The sequence below is a fragment of the Macrotis lagotis genome, chromosome 1 (assembly GCF_037893015.1).
Source record: "Macrotis lagotis isolate mMagLag1 chromosome 1, bilby.v1.9.chrom.fasta, whole genome shotgun sequence".
NCBI lineage: Eukaryota > Metazoa > Chordata > Mammalia > Peramelemorphia > Peramelidae > Macrotis > Macrotis lagotis.
The window spans coordinates 707,215,743-707,230,854 of NC_133658.1; the positions used below are offsets into that span (position 1 = coordinate 707,215,743).

Here is a 15,112-nt window from a genome sequence, read left to right on the forward strand (position 1 = left end):
TTATCTATGAACTCACATAACTCTATTCAATTACTTCTTTCTACATGTATGCATGTGGATAGTATGTAAACCACAGACTAATATTTTCATTTCATTTATCAGTATTATTGGAAAACATTTAAATAGAAGAAACTCTGAGCATATTACCACATACAGAACTATTCAGAGTTCTAAGAAAAACAATCAATTTACCTCTCTTTTATTTTCTGTAGCCTTTCTGGATCTCTTGAAGGTAGAGTTTTAGTTTTATCATTCTGTCCATCAGATGAATTCCAACCTGAGGGTATAATATCTACAGTGATCATGACATTGTCAGATAAATTGCTCCCCAGTGCAGAAGGAACTGCAAATCGGAATAAGGAACCAGGAAGAATTCCAGATATTCCTGCATTTCTTCCACTATGAGCCAAGTCTGGTGTGGAAGCAGCAGAAGCAGCAGCACTGCTAGGTACTGTAGGAGTTTGTGATCTATTGGCAGTAGTCCCAAGGGAGTCACTTTGTGTTTCAAGATGAACCTCTTCATTAGACTCTCTTCTCAAAATATGTTGAGGTCTAGATGGCACATCAGTAGTGCGCATTCGTGTAGACTCATCTCTTCCTTCTCGACGTCTCCTTGAAAATAAAGGTGTGCATCTATTTCTTAGAGAGGAAGACAACCAAGAACCAGTATTTCTACTTTCAGACTCTTGGTTAAAATTTTCTGAACCAGACTCGGGATTAGGATTTTGGCCAACAGATGATAAACCCCATCTTCGCCTAAGAAATCTAAATCCCTGAGAAGATTCAGGTGTTCTATTATCTGGAACTTCAGAAGATGAAGCTGCATTACCAGTAGACTGTGTGGAAGTCAGAACTGTTGGAGCCACATAGGAATTTTCAGAATCTAATGATCTTGTATTCAAGGAATCCTGACTAGATCTTCGTGAAAAAAAGGTAGATGACATACTAGAAGCTAGACGAGACAACAATTGCCTGGTTGTCCGTCTTCCTTCAGTGTCATTAGAAGGTTCAACCATTGATCTTTGAGATGAACCAATCCTTTCAGAACTATTAATGGAGGGAGCATCATCTCTAGTTGGGATGTAAGAAAAACCTTGCTGTACACTCCTTTGAGGAGATTCCGTCTCTCTTGGAGAAAAGTTTGATCTGGAAGAATTTCTGCTTGGCTGTCTAGAATAAAAGGAGGACTGATGATCAGAAGGCCATTGACGGTTCATGGATGATGTATTTAATCTCAAAGAGTTCAGTGAATTCTCTTTTGGTCTTGCTCCTTGAGAATAAGAAGAAGCAACTCTATCTTGAAGATCTATTTTCAAAACAGTAAATGGAAATGGGGGAAACAATTAGTTGAATATAAAAGTTTAGATATTAAAAAATTACATTTGCAGGCATAGTCATTTTGTCATTATTCTATTCATAGAACAGCTATTACTATGATGCATTCTATTGCAAAAATACTGTGGTATGTTAATCCTCAATATGGCTTTAACTCTAGTATGTAATATATTATAAATTTCATTTGAAAGAATACGTAATAGTGTTCAGCAACTTCATAAAGATATCTCTACTGACTATGCTGACCAGAAATGAAGTCCTCAAAGGTACAAAGATCAATTTGATGAAAAGAGTATGATAAAAAGAGAATGTGACACAAAGACGGAAAGTCATTCAGGAGCCAGGCTGTGAAACACTTAAAATGCCAACCCTAGAAATGTGTACTTTATAAGAGAGGTTAAGAGGAAGCCACTGAAGACAAAGCTAAAGGAGAGGAGTGAGATATACAAATAAGAGATATCTGTTAATGAGTGAAGAAAACTTTAGACAGTAAAGTCCAACTGAAAGATATATAAAATGGTTGGTGAATGATTCTCAAATTCCCAAACTTAAAAATTATTGAGAATCCCTTTCCACACTTACAAATTAAGTAGCCCAAAGACTTGTTGTTTTATTTGGGTTTTATATATGTATGTATGTAAATTTTAAACTTATATCAGAATTATAATTGCTAAAACATTAAGTTATATATTTAAAAATAATAAATCATTACCTATCAAAATTAATTTTAAAGAAAAAAGTCTATTTTCCAAAACCAAAAATTTAGTGAGAAAAATGGCAGTTTTACATATTTGTACAAATCTCTTTAATGTTTGGCTTAGAAAACTCTTTTCTGTATTAAATCTTTCTAATGTTTGGAAAATAGAGGAATATTTTAATAATCAAATAAGGTTTTAGTATAATTGTATCACAAACACCTTGAATGGGTCTTGGGGACACAAAGCAGCTCTAGAATCTCTAGGTATTAGACCAGCGATTCTAGATTAGACCTAAACTAGGTGATAGCCATGAATTAAAAAGGAGAGAGATGTGAGAAGGATTAACGCTGATGATAAGACATGGCAAATGATTAAATATTGGGGAAAGACCACAGAAGAGAGACATGACTTCAAGGTTTTAAACTTGAATGACTTATGATAGTTGCTTGACTGGATGTAGAGAAGTTTGGACAGGAAGATGATGAAATTTGGAAATGTGAAAATACAAAACAGGCATTAAATTGTATGAAAATAAAAACAGAAAAATTATTTATATATGTATCAATGTACATATATGATATGCAGAGATAGTTATCTGTGCTTCCACACCAAAATTAAAAAGGCAATCAATAGCTCCACTATTCCTGTCTATTATAACTTTTCAGACAAGAATAACTCATGTTTCTATGTTTTAAAGGTTTTCTTTACAACAGTGCTCACCAGAGTATAGATATCCTCATGAAAAAGAAGCAATATGACTCAGTTAAAAAAAATTCAACATGGAGCAGCTAGAGATAGAAGGATAACAAGGAAAAAGCAATATAAAAAGACATATATATATATCATCCATCCATCCAGAATGGGTCAACACTGTTAAAAAAGTTTCTTACAAAGAGATAAGGAACTTAAATAAGCATGTTCAATATGGTTATCTTTTGCTCGACTAGACAGATTTGTTACAGGAATTTTCTTTTTAATTGGAAAGTTAATTCGAAGTTAAAAAGGTTGAGACTTGTGAACAAGCATAAGATTTAACAAGCGAACACTGACAAATCCTGGAGAAGTTTCGGTCAGAAGATAAGAGAGGAGGGGCATCTAGGTAGTACAGTGGATAAAGCAATGGACTTGGAGTCAGGAGTACCTGGGTTCAAATCCGGTCTCAGACACTATTGATTGCCTAGCTGTGTGGCCTTGGACAAGCCACTTAACCCCATTTGCCTTACAAAAAAGAAAAAAAAACCTTAAAAAAAAGGAAGGTAAGAGAGGAAGCAAGATTCCAGAGAAGTTAAAATGAATGAGGTAATGAAGTGTAAGCAAAGGCTTAGACTTATTTTTCTTAGACTTATTTTTCCAGGAGTATGGCTGTGAAAGGGAAAACAATTTGGTAAATAAGCACTCACATTAGTAGTAATTGGATATCCCAAGTGCAAATAATAAAGTAGCTTTCTCAACTTATTCTTTCCTCCCCTCCAACTAACGGCAAAAACTTTTACTTTTTTCTTTCTTTTTATTAATTAGTTTAATGAATAAAAGGTAAAATAATGTGAAATGGCACTTAAATATGCCACAAGGAAAAAAAAACATAGTTTATACATACATGATGAAGATGTAAAATCACCACTCCTGTGACTATAATCCATAAGACTAATAGAGGGATCTGTTCTCCTTTCCAAATCTCTTCTCTCTCTTACTAATTCAGTCCCCAGGGATCCAAGTACCATTGAAGAAGACCTAGGAATCTGACTATGTCTCCAAGAAGAATCTAAAAATAAAAGTGAAGAAGATTTAATTCAGAGCTCACAATTCTTTGCAAACGCACTCATGTGTCTAATACACACCCAAAATTAGATATTGGGGGGGTATAAAATATAGTAATGTTTTAGAAAATAAGCCATCAGTATTTTTTAAATGCAAATCCCTTTTGCATAATGAAAACAAAAAGGGCACTTATTTGGCTAGAGGGCAGGATCTATTCAAGGAAGACCAGTTCTCTAATGAAACCCTATAAAAATAAAGTCTAGTCTATCAAGCTTCACAACCCATAATCTTGGTCATAAAATGCATCATGATTGCCTATACTAGATCTCCTATTTTACAGAAACAAATTTTATTAACACCAATTACTAAAATTAGAGGTTATACAATTGAATTTGGACTAGTTATTTATAATTTATTTCCCTAGGCTACAATTTAAAACAATATAGAGAATATACTGCTTTTAGGATTCAGTTTTATCTATAATGAGGGTTTAATCTCTACAAGACAAACCACAAACCTCAAAAAAAATCAAAAACTTATGCCATTTATTATTGCTTTTATTTGGTTCTTGATGAAAACAAATGTGTTAAAAAGTGAGCCTCAGTAATTTTTTTTTGAGGGGGAAGGGGTTGAGTGAAGGAGATTCTAAATTTGTATATTAACGGGTGAGATACTGCTAAGAATCTTTCCCCTAGTATTCAAAAAATGTGTAAATTTCATAAATCAATTCCATTTTATAGTAGTAAAACTACTCCACTAAAAACCTAGCTTCATTATTCCTGTCTAGTATAACTTTTAAGACAAGAAAGGTTTACAAAGAATTTTCTTCACAACAAATGGGCTATTCAAAAGCTATTCAAGGGGCTATTCAAGGGGCAGCTAAAGGTGGGAGTACCTGAGTTCAAATAGGCCTCAAACACTTAATTACCTAGTTGTATGGCCTTGGGCAAGTCACTTAACCCCCATTGCCTTGCAAAAAAAACAGCTAAAAAAATTGCTATTCAGAGCTTTTGTGGGCTTCTGCACAACCTAGCAATTTAGACCAATTCTGGAGTAAGTTAAATGGTTTTTAATTTAAAACGTACCTTCCAATGAAAGTCTGTAGAACCAAAGGCTCTATTTATATAGGACAAAGTCAATAATAATTTGCTAAGGAGTCATCCTCCAAATCTAAAAACAATATATTAAGATGAGAATAAATCATACCCTCTCTGTAAGATACTCTCTTCTCTAAGACAATGAATGATACCATTGTCCTAAATCTCTTTTTAAATCTACAGTTCTTGCTAATCTCTTTCAATGTTCTCTGCCTCCCCTCTTCTCACCTTATGCCAGTTTTTTCAACTTACTTTTTTCCCTTGGTAAATTTAGCCACTCTAATAGCTTCATCTATCACCTTTAAATCAGATTATTCTCAAATCTGTATCTCTAGTCCTGATTTCTCTTCAAACTAATGTCTTCCTAGAGGTCATTGGCATCTAGATGACAAAGCTATCTTAAATTCAACCCATTCAAATTTGACCTTTTATCTTCATCTAAAGATTCTGAGTTTACTATGTCTATCAATGGCACCACCACCACTCTCCTAAAGCACCTATATTTAAAATCTTGATGTTATCTCCCTCATCCCTAATAATAAGCAAATAGATATGTAATTTCATTGATGCAAATATTTCCCTTCATTGATGTAGATGGAAATAAATCTACACTGCCGATTCTGTGCAATTAATTGTCCTTGTCCTAAAAGTTCACCATGAGGATCTACTGAACACACTGCCATCTTAATATTAAAAGAATACACAGGATGACCATCAATTGTCTCACTCCAAGTCCTTCTCTTTGAAATCGCAATTTTTTGGAGCTAAAAACGATTTTCATTATTTTGTATGGGACCAAAAAATGAACATTTCCACATGCCAAGAACAAAAAGACTGCACAATGATCATTTCTTTGATGAGATACTTTATGATAGCTCATGCCTACTGTATACTTTCCAATTGCCATTTACAATTCTTTAGACATTTCTCATGATTACAGTAGTTTAGGATTTGCCAAGTTTTCCTCATAATAATCCTGTGAAGTACATATTTTTTCTTCTTTCCATTTTACTGATGAAGTAACAGGTTTGGAATTTGAAATCAAGTTTTCCTACTCCTAGTCCAGGACTCATATTGCTGACTCAATATCATCTATCTGGACTACTGTAAAAGCTTCCTAAGAGGTTTACTCTACACCATCTTTTCCAATTTGTTCATCAAACTGAATTCAAATTAATCTTCCTTGAGCATGTATGGTCAAAATTTTCAACCAAGTTCCAATTCTACTGAAGATCATTTAAGGCCTGCCATAATAAGATACTAACTTATTAACTATCCTTAATCTTTTATAACTCCATACTATATTCTACATATTCATTCCCATAAAACTGCTTTCAGTATTCCAAGCATACCTTATACACTTCCAACTATTTTACTCAAGTTGTCTCTAGATGTGGAACGCTCTTCCCTTTTTCATTTTACCTAATAATCACCTATCCATCTTTCAGTGTACAACTCAAATGATACTTCCTCCATTAAACTTTTCCAGTATATTCCTAGTTGCTGCTCCTTATTCTTGCATATTTTTCAGAAAACATTTCTGCTTGCATCTCTCTCTTTTTTTTTAGGTGTTTTTTTTGCAAGGCATTGGGTTAAGTGGCTTGCCTGAGGCCACATAGCTAGGTAATTAAGTGTCCTGACTCCAGGGCCAGTGCTCTATCCATTGTGCCACCTAGCCCCCCTTGCTTGTATCTCTTTATGTACTTTTGTAATATTTTATATTGTAGTTATCTATGCCATATTTCTAAAGTAGATAGTTAAATTCCAGTGATAATGATTTATCAAATCTTTGTACTACATCTAGTGCCAATCAAACACTGGTTTTAAGGTATATAGTATGTTATGGTCAGAAGTAGAGAAGCCTAATAATGCTCTGTCTACTTTAATAATGTAAACATTCAAGGGATACCTACTAATGGTGAATGTGCTACACAAATGCTCTTCCTCCAAGGAAAAAGCTAAATTAAATATGGTGATCCGTTTCACTGCCTGAGATACTAAAGATGCTAAGTCAAAGGAATTCAAGGGAGGGGAAAAACTGCCTCACCTACCCTTTTCCCTATCTCAAACAAAACCTTGGTCTCACCTATATGTATGAACTGCCTTAGGATGTAAGTAACTAAAGTAGACATAACCAAGCACACTATTTAGCAATGAAATCTGGGCTAAAGGAGATTCTAGACTTGTGACAAATCCTGGTGTCAGTCTCAGTGTCCTCTTTTTTCTCTCTCCCCTTTTTTGTCAAATACTCTTATCACCTACGTTATAAAATAAAACTAGGGGGGAGTAGTATCCTTTGCTGATAACACTGTAAGAAGGAAGAGCAGATATATGTGCATCTGAAACAGAAAGATTGTTTACATTAAAATTTCAAGAATCAACACACACATTTTTTAATTTAGAAACATTTTTTTTAAGGTCAGAGGTATCTTCTTTCACTACTACTATTCATAAAGGAGATACTAAAAGTAAATGTGAAACCTGTAAGTAATTTGGAAAGAGGAGAGGGATAGCTGTCCATAAGAGATAGTTCATATCTGCTCCTGGCAAGAGGACAGTAGATTCTCAGATTAGTCACCAAGAATTCCTGGACAAAAAGAAATGTCCTAGTCCCTCTTCAGTTACAATATTTGGGATCTGGAATTCACTCTTTCAACAGTCCCACAGAAGTCCATCCCCACCTTTCTCAATTACCATGACTTCATTCTCACTATGCCTCTTTCAAAAGTCAGCTATACTGGTGGTAAATGCTATTAAGTGATCATGATGGCATTTTCTAGGCACAGCAAACAAGCAGAATTGGAACAAAGAGTCATTTCCTGAAGGGCTGATGACTGGAGTATAGAATTTTTTTTTTTAAGGTTTTTGCAAGGTAAATGGGGTTAAGTTGCTTGCCCAAGGCCACACAGCTAGGTAATTATTAAGTGTCTGAGACTGGATTTGAACCCAGGTACTCCTGACTCCAAGGACGGTGCTTGATCCACTGTGCCACCTAGCCGCCCCTTGGGAGTATAGAAACGAAAGAAACAAATGGAATCTTTTGGGATGCTAATTTGGGGTACTATGGGAGGATAAGGTAAAATATGGTGGCAGATGACTAAATCTGGAAACATTCAAATTCTGGTTCTGTTTCTTACTGTAATTAATTATAATATCAGGAAAGTCACTTTTACATTTCTAGACTTTCATTTCTTCACCAGTAAAATGGAAAGGTTAGACTAGACAATCTCCAATATCCCTTCAAGTTTTAAATCTTATGGTTTGATATTCCCAAGATGGGAGGCAGGCTAAAGGCATAAATTAAAACAGGGTATTTGTCTGCAGTATAAAAGTAAACTGTTTAAATATGTATAATTTTCATAGACTATTTATATAAAGATATGATCATATACTCACTTTTTTTTGAAACAGAAAATGCTGGTGATGTTCACATGAAAATGAATCCACATTTTCATCACTGTACCACATTATAAGTGTAGTTTGTACTTTTGAAAACATAATTATTACTAATGGCACCATTTTCTAGGAACCAAACAATCTGACAAATTACTAGTATATTTTCCAAATAGGCTAGGATAAAACTAGCAGCAATATTAAAAAAAAAAATATTGACAGTTCAAGTTCTTAATGACATAAAGTAACCATGCCAAATAACACTCCCACCCTGCTCAAAATATAATATTTCTGTGGAATAGTTATATTTATGAAATATTACAAATAATGAGATTCCTCTATCTTTACAAATATTTCAATTATCTCATCCCAATTAGAATATTTGCAGTTCTAGACCATTGTAAAGGCAAAATTTCGGATTCATCATTATGGCCCAGGGGTGTGTAACCACTACGATTCAGTCTTTCTTATTTTATGAGCTAAATATAAAGAACTCTAAAGTCTATTCCAATTTTTTTCAATAAATAATGCACCTTCAGTTTTTCAGATGGAAAGACAGTGAAGGAAAAGGACATAAAATTTTCAAGAATTAGTGTATTGATACTCATATGGGTCCTGAAATGAGGTGACTGAAAATTTAATAGAAATATTTTAAACATGAAATGCTAATTTTGTTATTTGATGTACAAGAGCAAATCAGGATTTTCATTCACCAGAACTCCTTGTCATAACCCCAACTCCCCTCAAACAAACTTGAACAAGTCAAGCAAAATTATTTAAAGTTCTAGAAGATCCTGTTGAGAAACAGGCATACCTTGTCCTGATTACCTTCAGAATTGCTAAATATGTATATGTATCTCAATTCTTTCAAATTATTTTTTAAGTTTTAGCTTAAAAGATGAATCTAAATATAAAAATAGATCATTTGAAAGAATGCTAAACATTTATTTAATCATGTAAGCATAATAATATACTTTAAAAATTCCATCTCTCCATATTGAAAAAAATCAATGGAGAGGCTAGGTGGAGCAGTGGGGTAGAGCACCAGCCCTGGAGTCAGGAGTAGCCGAGTTCAAATCTGGCCTCAGACATTTAATAATCACCTAGCTCTGTGGCCTTGGGCAAGCCACTTAACCCCATTGCCTTCTCAAAAAAAAAAAAAAAATCAAACTTAGGATTCTAATTATCCTGGTGGAAGAACAGAAGCACCAAATAATTAAGTGCAAAAGTTTCATAACCAAAAAATAAATAAAATGCTGTGTGTAGTGTGTTAATAAAACTTATTAGCATAGTGCATTGTTATTTTAAATTTATAAAGCTCTTAGAAATAATAACAGACCAAGAAATTGTGCTCTGAAGACAATCTTTCTTTAGATAGTTTATAAGCCTTTCTAAAAAATTCTGATAATCATCCAAATAAATGTGTTTATAATTGATCAATTTTAATATTATTTAACATAAGTAGGCTTATTTGGGGGGGAAAGTATAAGGTTTTTTTCTCTGTTGGACACAGACACTAAATTTAAAACATTAATTTTCAAGTTTCATGTTCAAATTCCAATACTGATTTGCAAGATGAGTGGATATTTAACAAATCTGATGATTCAGTCTCATAACCTATAAATATTTGACATTTCAAGGTTTTTACTTTATGAAAACAAATCAGAAAAGCGGTTTTTGGGGGTTTTTTTTTTTTGGTTTTTAGGTTTTTTAGGTTTTTTGCAAGGCAAAATGGGGTTAAGTGGCTTGCCCAGGGCCACACAGCTAGGTGATTATTAAATGTTTGAGGCCAGATTTGAACCCAGGTACTCCTGACTCCAGGGCCAGTGCCACCTAGCCACCCCTAGAAAGGCTGTTTTTGAAAATGTTTACTATATTTTGATCTCTAGTGATTTCATTATTACCTGATATTGAATTCAAACCACTTCCATTATTTCTCCCAGTTGAGGTAGATGTACAACTTGTATAGGAAAGCTTAGGCCTCTTTGAATCATGTTCTCGTTGCTGGTTTTGCAATCTTGGGTATGCTCCCTGAGTTCTCTCAGATTCACCATACCATGAAGACTGAAAAGGTGAAGGCAGTGATGATGATGATGTTGCCTACAAGTTTAAAAAAAAATAGTTGCAAATAAAATAGCTTCCTATTCTACTTGAAGTGTAAAATTACATCTAAAATGCTATTTAGTAAATGCTCAAGAGTCATCTATTCTTTCACATATATGCCCTGATTTATTTGAGCAAATTATAAATCATGCCTTGTATACTGCATGTGCAGCTTGGGCATCAATACCCAATGGTCCGTAACCTAATACATGTAAAGAAGGGTACTTTAACAAGTAGTATGACTTTCTTTACAAATTTTTCAAGGTAGAAGGGACTATAAAGATGATTTATTCAAACACAGATTAGAGTTTAAGCAACATGCTCAAGGTTAATAAAAGAATCAGGAATAGAACTGAAATCCATGCTTCTCTCTAAATCCTAATCCTAAAAATATATAAAAGAAATTATAAATTAAAATTTTAAATGCCAATTTTAATTTTATTTACAGAATACCGGATTCTAATGAAACAAGTAAATGTCAAAAAACACATAGCAGATATATTCTAAACATACAGAAAACAGTCCTTTTCAACACTTACTTTTTTAAAACCTTCACTCAAACCTTAGACAACTTAAGAAATTAAGACTTACAGGATGACCTTCCAAGAACAGTCTTACTTAGAAATATGTCAACAAGTGAAGGCACAAAATAAAAATTAATGTTCTATTTAAAAAGAAAACAAACACAGAAACAGCTGCATGTTACTAACATTAAAACACTTTAACCAAAATCAGCTTAAGTCCTAAAATTTTTTTTCTTTACACAAAATTATCTACTTCCAGTTATTAAGCAAAAAGATCTCCTTTAGCTAATTTGCTACATTAAAAATAAAAAAAATGAACTAAAAATAATCTCTACCAATAATAAAATCTTTAATGACATAAAGGAAAGAAAATGTTTTAATACCCATAAAGCTGCCACAAAAAGAGAAGAGCCATTATTAAATGATACTATAATATTATGGTTCTTTTAAATTTTCTGTTTAAGTACAAAAAATATATAATATAGACCAGGAAGTGTAGACATGTTAATTCACCTTTGTTAAAACAATAGCAAATGGACACATGTCAAATATGTCTAACTTTTAATAGAAAGAAATCTATTGAACATTTATTTCAAATCCTATTTAAATTTCAGATAAAAATGTTGAAAAACCTACAATGGACAGGATAAATGAAAGCTCTGAAATTTTTCATTCAGATGGTGCTGTCAATGAAGTATAAAAATAACTGAAAATTACTGAGGCATATTATAAAATTTGGAACCAGAGGGGATCTTAGGTCTTATCAAGTTTAACTCACTCATTTTACAAAAGGAGAAAAAGATCCAGAGGAAATTAGGGCAGCAAAATGATTTACTTAAGGTCAGTTAAAATAGTGGAATTAAGATTCAAGCCTAGGTCCTTGACTACAAATCTAGCACTTTTGATTGCTTCAATATATCAAAGAGATGCATTTTATTATGTACTTGATAAGTATATGCCAATCCCCCATCAAAGTTTTTCCCCTCCATAAATAGTCCAACAGGATAAATATTGAGAAAGCAAAGTAGTATTCTCCTCAACTTATTAAAACCAGAGGGCATTCCTAATAAAACCTTATGCTCCACTAAGATTTATTATTCTTCATTATTGTTAAGAAAAATTTAAGTAATTTTCTAGCCTCTTTAAAATTACAAGATGTCATACATACGCATACAAATAATTCTTAATTTGTTGGTATAAGCAGTGATAAGAAAGTATTTAAAAAAAAAAAGCAACCAAACTCACAAAAAAGGCTTATCATTCTATTTAAGTCTAACTTTATGGATATCAATCCTAGAAGGTCTTATTAAGTTTTATATAGATTCAGGAAGCAGACCAGAAGTTCTTGTTAAACTCTGACTAAAGGAGTTACATTAGATCTCTAAAGCTATTTATGACCCACAATTACAAAATTTTAGTTTTCAAACAGTACATACTTACTTCCAAGTATGAAATGCTTTTTATCAAGAATCCATTTTTATATGGAAATGAAAAATAAAAGATCATTTTAGCCTATAATTCTATAAATTAGATTAAGAATCAAACCAATCTTAAATCTACCTTTGAAACCCACTTCAATTTCCTATTCCAAAGAGCCTGCTCATTCTCTTAAATTCCTTTAGCAATTGTTCAGTTCAGTCACTATTTCAAAGATATCCTATACTGTGGCCTACAACTACTATTTCAATATTTTGTTAGCCAACTTTTAGTATGTATTATTTTAATCTTTCCAGTTACGGTGTAATTCATTAAGGATAAGGCTAGTCTTTTTAATACCCGAATATTTTGCATATAGTACTTTTTCTGGTATTTTTTCCAAAAGATTCATGGTTTTATAAGTAATGGATATTCCCTCCACCTTATAAATAGAAGATTACTAGAAAGAGGACAGAAACCAAAAATCATGATCAGAGTGAAGTTTACACTCTCCCAAGGTCTTCATGGAGTTGCTGTGCCAAAATATACAAACAAATAAATAAATGATTGACCTTGTAGTCCAGCCTTCTAAATTTAGCCTAAGCTGGATCTCAGAAAGGGTATGCAGTAGTTCATTGTTGGGTCTCACAGTCCAAGCCTTTCCAATTAAGAAAGATCTGCCTGAATTAATATTTTTCTTGGCACAACCTCTGAAAACTTTGGGGTAACCTCCCCTACTACACAATGAAGGTCCTAGAGTATTACATAAATAAACCCACTAAATAAGAGTATAATGTTCAAAAATTCATCATTGTCAAAACTGACTTTTTAAAAAACTAAACGAAGGGAAAGTTGTTGGAATTGAATAATGTCAAAGAATCTAGACCAAAAAAAGGTAAATGCAATGAAAGGGCAATACAAAAGAGTCTTCATGTCTAAAATGAAAGCAGTCCTAAAAACAAAATAGATTGACAACATAAATATACCAGTTTAAGCCAGAATTTAAAAGCATCTGTAAAAAGGTTTTGAGATTAAAAAGTCAAATTAAAGAGGAAAGAATGGGCAGCTAGGTGGCAAAGTGGTTAGAGCACCAGCCCTGGAGTCAGACACTTAATAACTGCCTTAGCTGTGTGACCTTGGGCAAGTAAGTAACTTAACCCCATTGCCTTAAATAAAAATTTAAAAAAAAATTTTTTTTAAAGGAAAGGAGGTTTGAAGCAGGGGATAGAGTAATGTTGAGAACTTCACTTTTGGTGAGGTTGAAAAGGCAATCTTGAAGTTTAAAAACAAAGGGCAGAAACAGATTTTTGAGCTACACTTTAACTACAAACTAAAGGAAAAAAATTAAAGCTGAGTAAAATCAAAGAATTGCAGGAATTGTAAAAACTATGATGACCTCATTCTTCCCACATAAATAAAAAAAAAAAAAAAAAAAAAAAAAAAAAAAAAAAAAAAAAATAAAATAAAAAAAAAAAAAAAAAAATAAAAAAAATAAAAAAAAAAAAAAAAAAAAAAAAAAAAAAAAAAATAAAAAAAAAAAAAAAAAAAAAAATAAAAAAAAAAAAAAAAAAAAAAAAAATAAATATAGAGACCTAATTTAGTAAATAACATTGCATGACTTGCTTCCAACTCAAAAAGAGTTTTCTGATAGCCTATAAAATTTAAACACTATTAACTGAATCTCCATAGTATATCATTTTTCCTGTGTATTTCAGACTGCAGTATGGTCTTAAATATATCTATATTCCATATCAAGAGATGTCACCATACAAAGCAGGAGAGTCATGAAAATTGAATTTTTCACAACTTCTATAACTGTTACATAGTCATTAGGTTCATACAACTGCAAAATATTTATCCAGGATAGCTTCAACAGGATGCAAACTGGAAAAATTATAAATTAAATTAAATATTTGTAACTGAATATTTGTCTTGTCCTTAGTAAATGATTATTTCCAAGGTTTTAAAAAGAACAAAGTATTTTAAACAATCAACTTTCATCTTGCCTAAGTACTTCCATATCAATCTTCCTAACAGTTTACCATATGACGATGTCTTCTAGGGGGGAAAGTAACATTCAAAATATGGTTCTAGGATTGATATATTTCTCAGCTGGATGGATGCCTCAGTATTTGTGGGCTCCTATGATCTACAACTGTTTCCCAAAATGAAATTCCCAAAATGAAATTCCAACTTTTCAGCTTTCTTCCCAAACAAGTAAAAATTGAATATGAAACCAGAAGCAATTCTCCTCCCCCACAGAAACACTTTGATGTGGGAGTATATGGTTTTTCCAAATTTATACTCCTCTCTTTTGTGTTGTAGTATATAAAATATAGTTTATATCTTTCCTACTATAGGAATGTACAAATGGTTGGGTTGTCTGCCAGTCACAGAGAGCCAAAACTTCATTTGGTCAATTATGTCCCCGGGGAAGGCTCAATTGGGGAGGGGAGGACTGGTGTGAATCTAGATATCAAATTTAAAAGTAGTGCTGAAGAGATTGATACAATTTCAACAGTGAACTAAGTGATACATATTTAGATGGGCAGTTAGATAAAAATACACTAAATTCATTTTGCTCCCTTTTTTATGCCTTTGTACTTGTCCTAATGACAACACAGAAGAGAAGAAGAGAATTATCTTGAAGGTTGAGATCTTAAAAGGATAGAATTTCTCATCCAATAATCACATATTTATCTACTATGCCCCAAAGACTGGAAGACTTTTTATCTATTTCAAACTGTTTTATGCCATAAACATTTATTTTGTTTTTTTTAGTTTTTTT

General features: G+C 32.6%; 1 protein-coding gene across 4 annotated transcripts in view; it reads right to left on the minus strand.

Annotated features, from left to right (window-relative positions):
• MARCHF7 (membrane associated ring-CH-type finger 7) overlaps positions 1–15,112 on the minus strand; it is a 48,829-nt gene that overhangs the window by 15,632 nt on the left and 18,085 nt on the right. For 3 of the 4 annotated variants that reach the window (XM_074215882.1, XM_074215883.1, XM_074215879.1), the window contains 3 exons: positions 10,186–10,381; positions 3,631–3,795; positions 193–1,306 (listed from right to left, as the gene is read on the minus strand). In XM_074215882.1, the coding sequence (XP_074071983.1) occupies positions 193–1,306; positions 3,631–3,795; positions 10,186–10,381 (1,475 nt within the window). The remainder of the gene's footprint in view (positions 1–192; positions 1,307–3,630; positions 3,796–10,185; positions 10,382–15,112) is intronic. The other variant, XM_074215880.1, reaches the window with a different exon arrangement.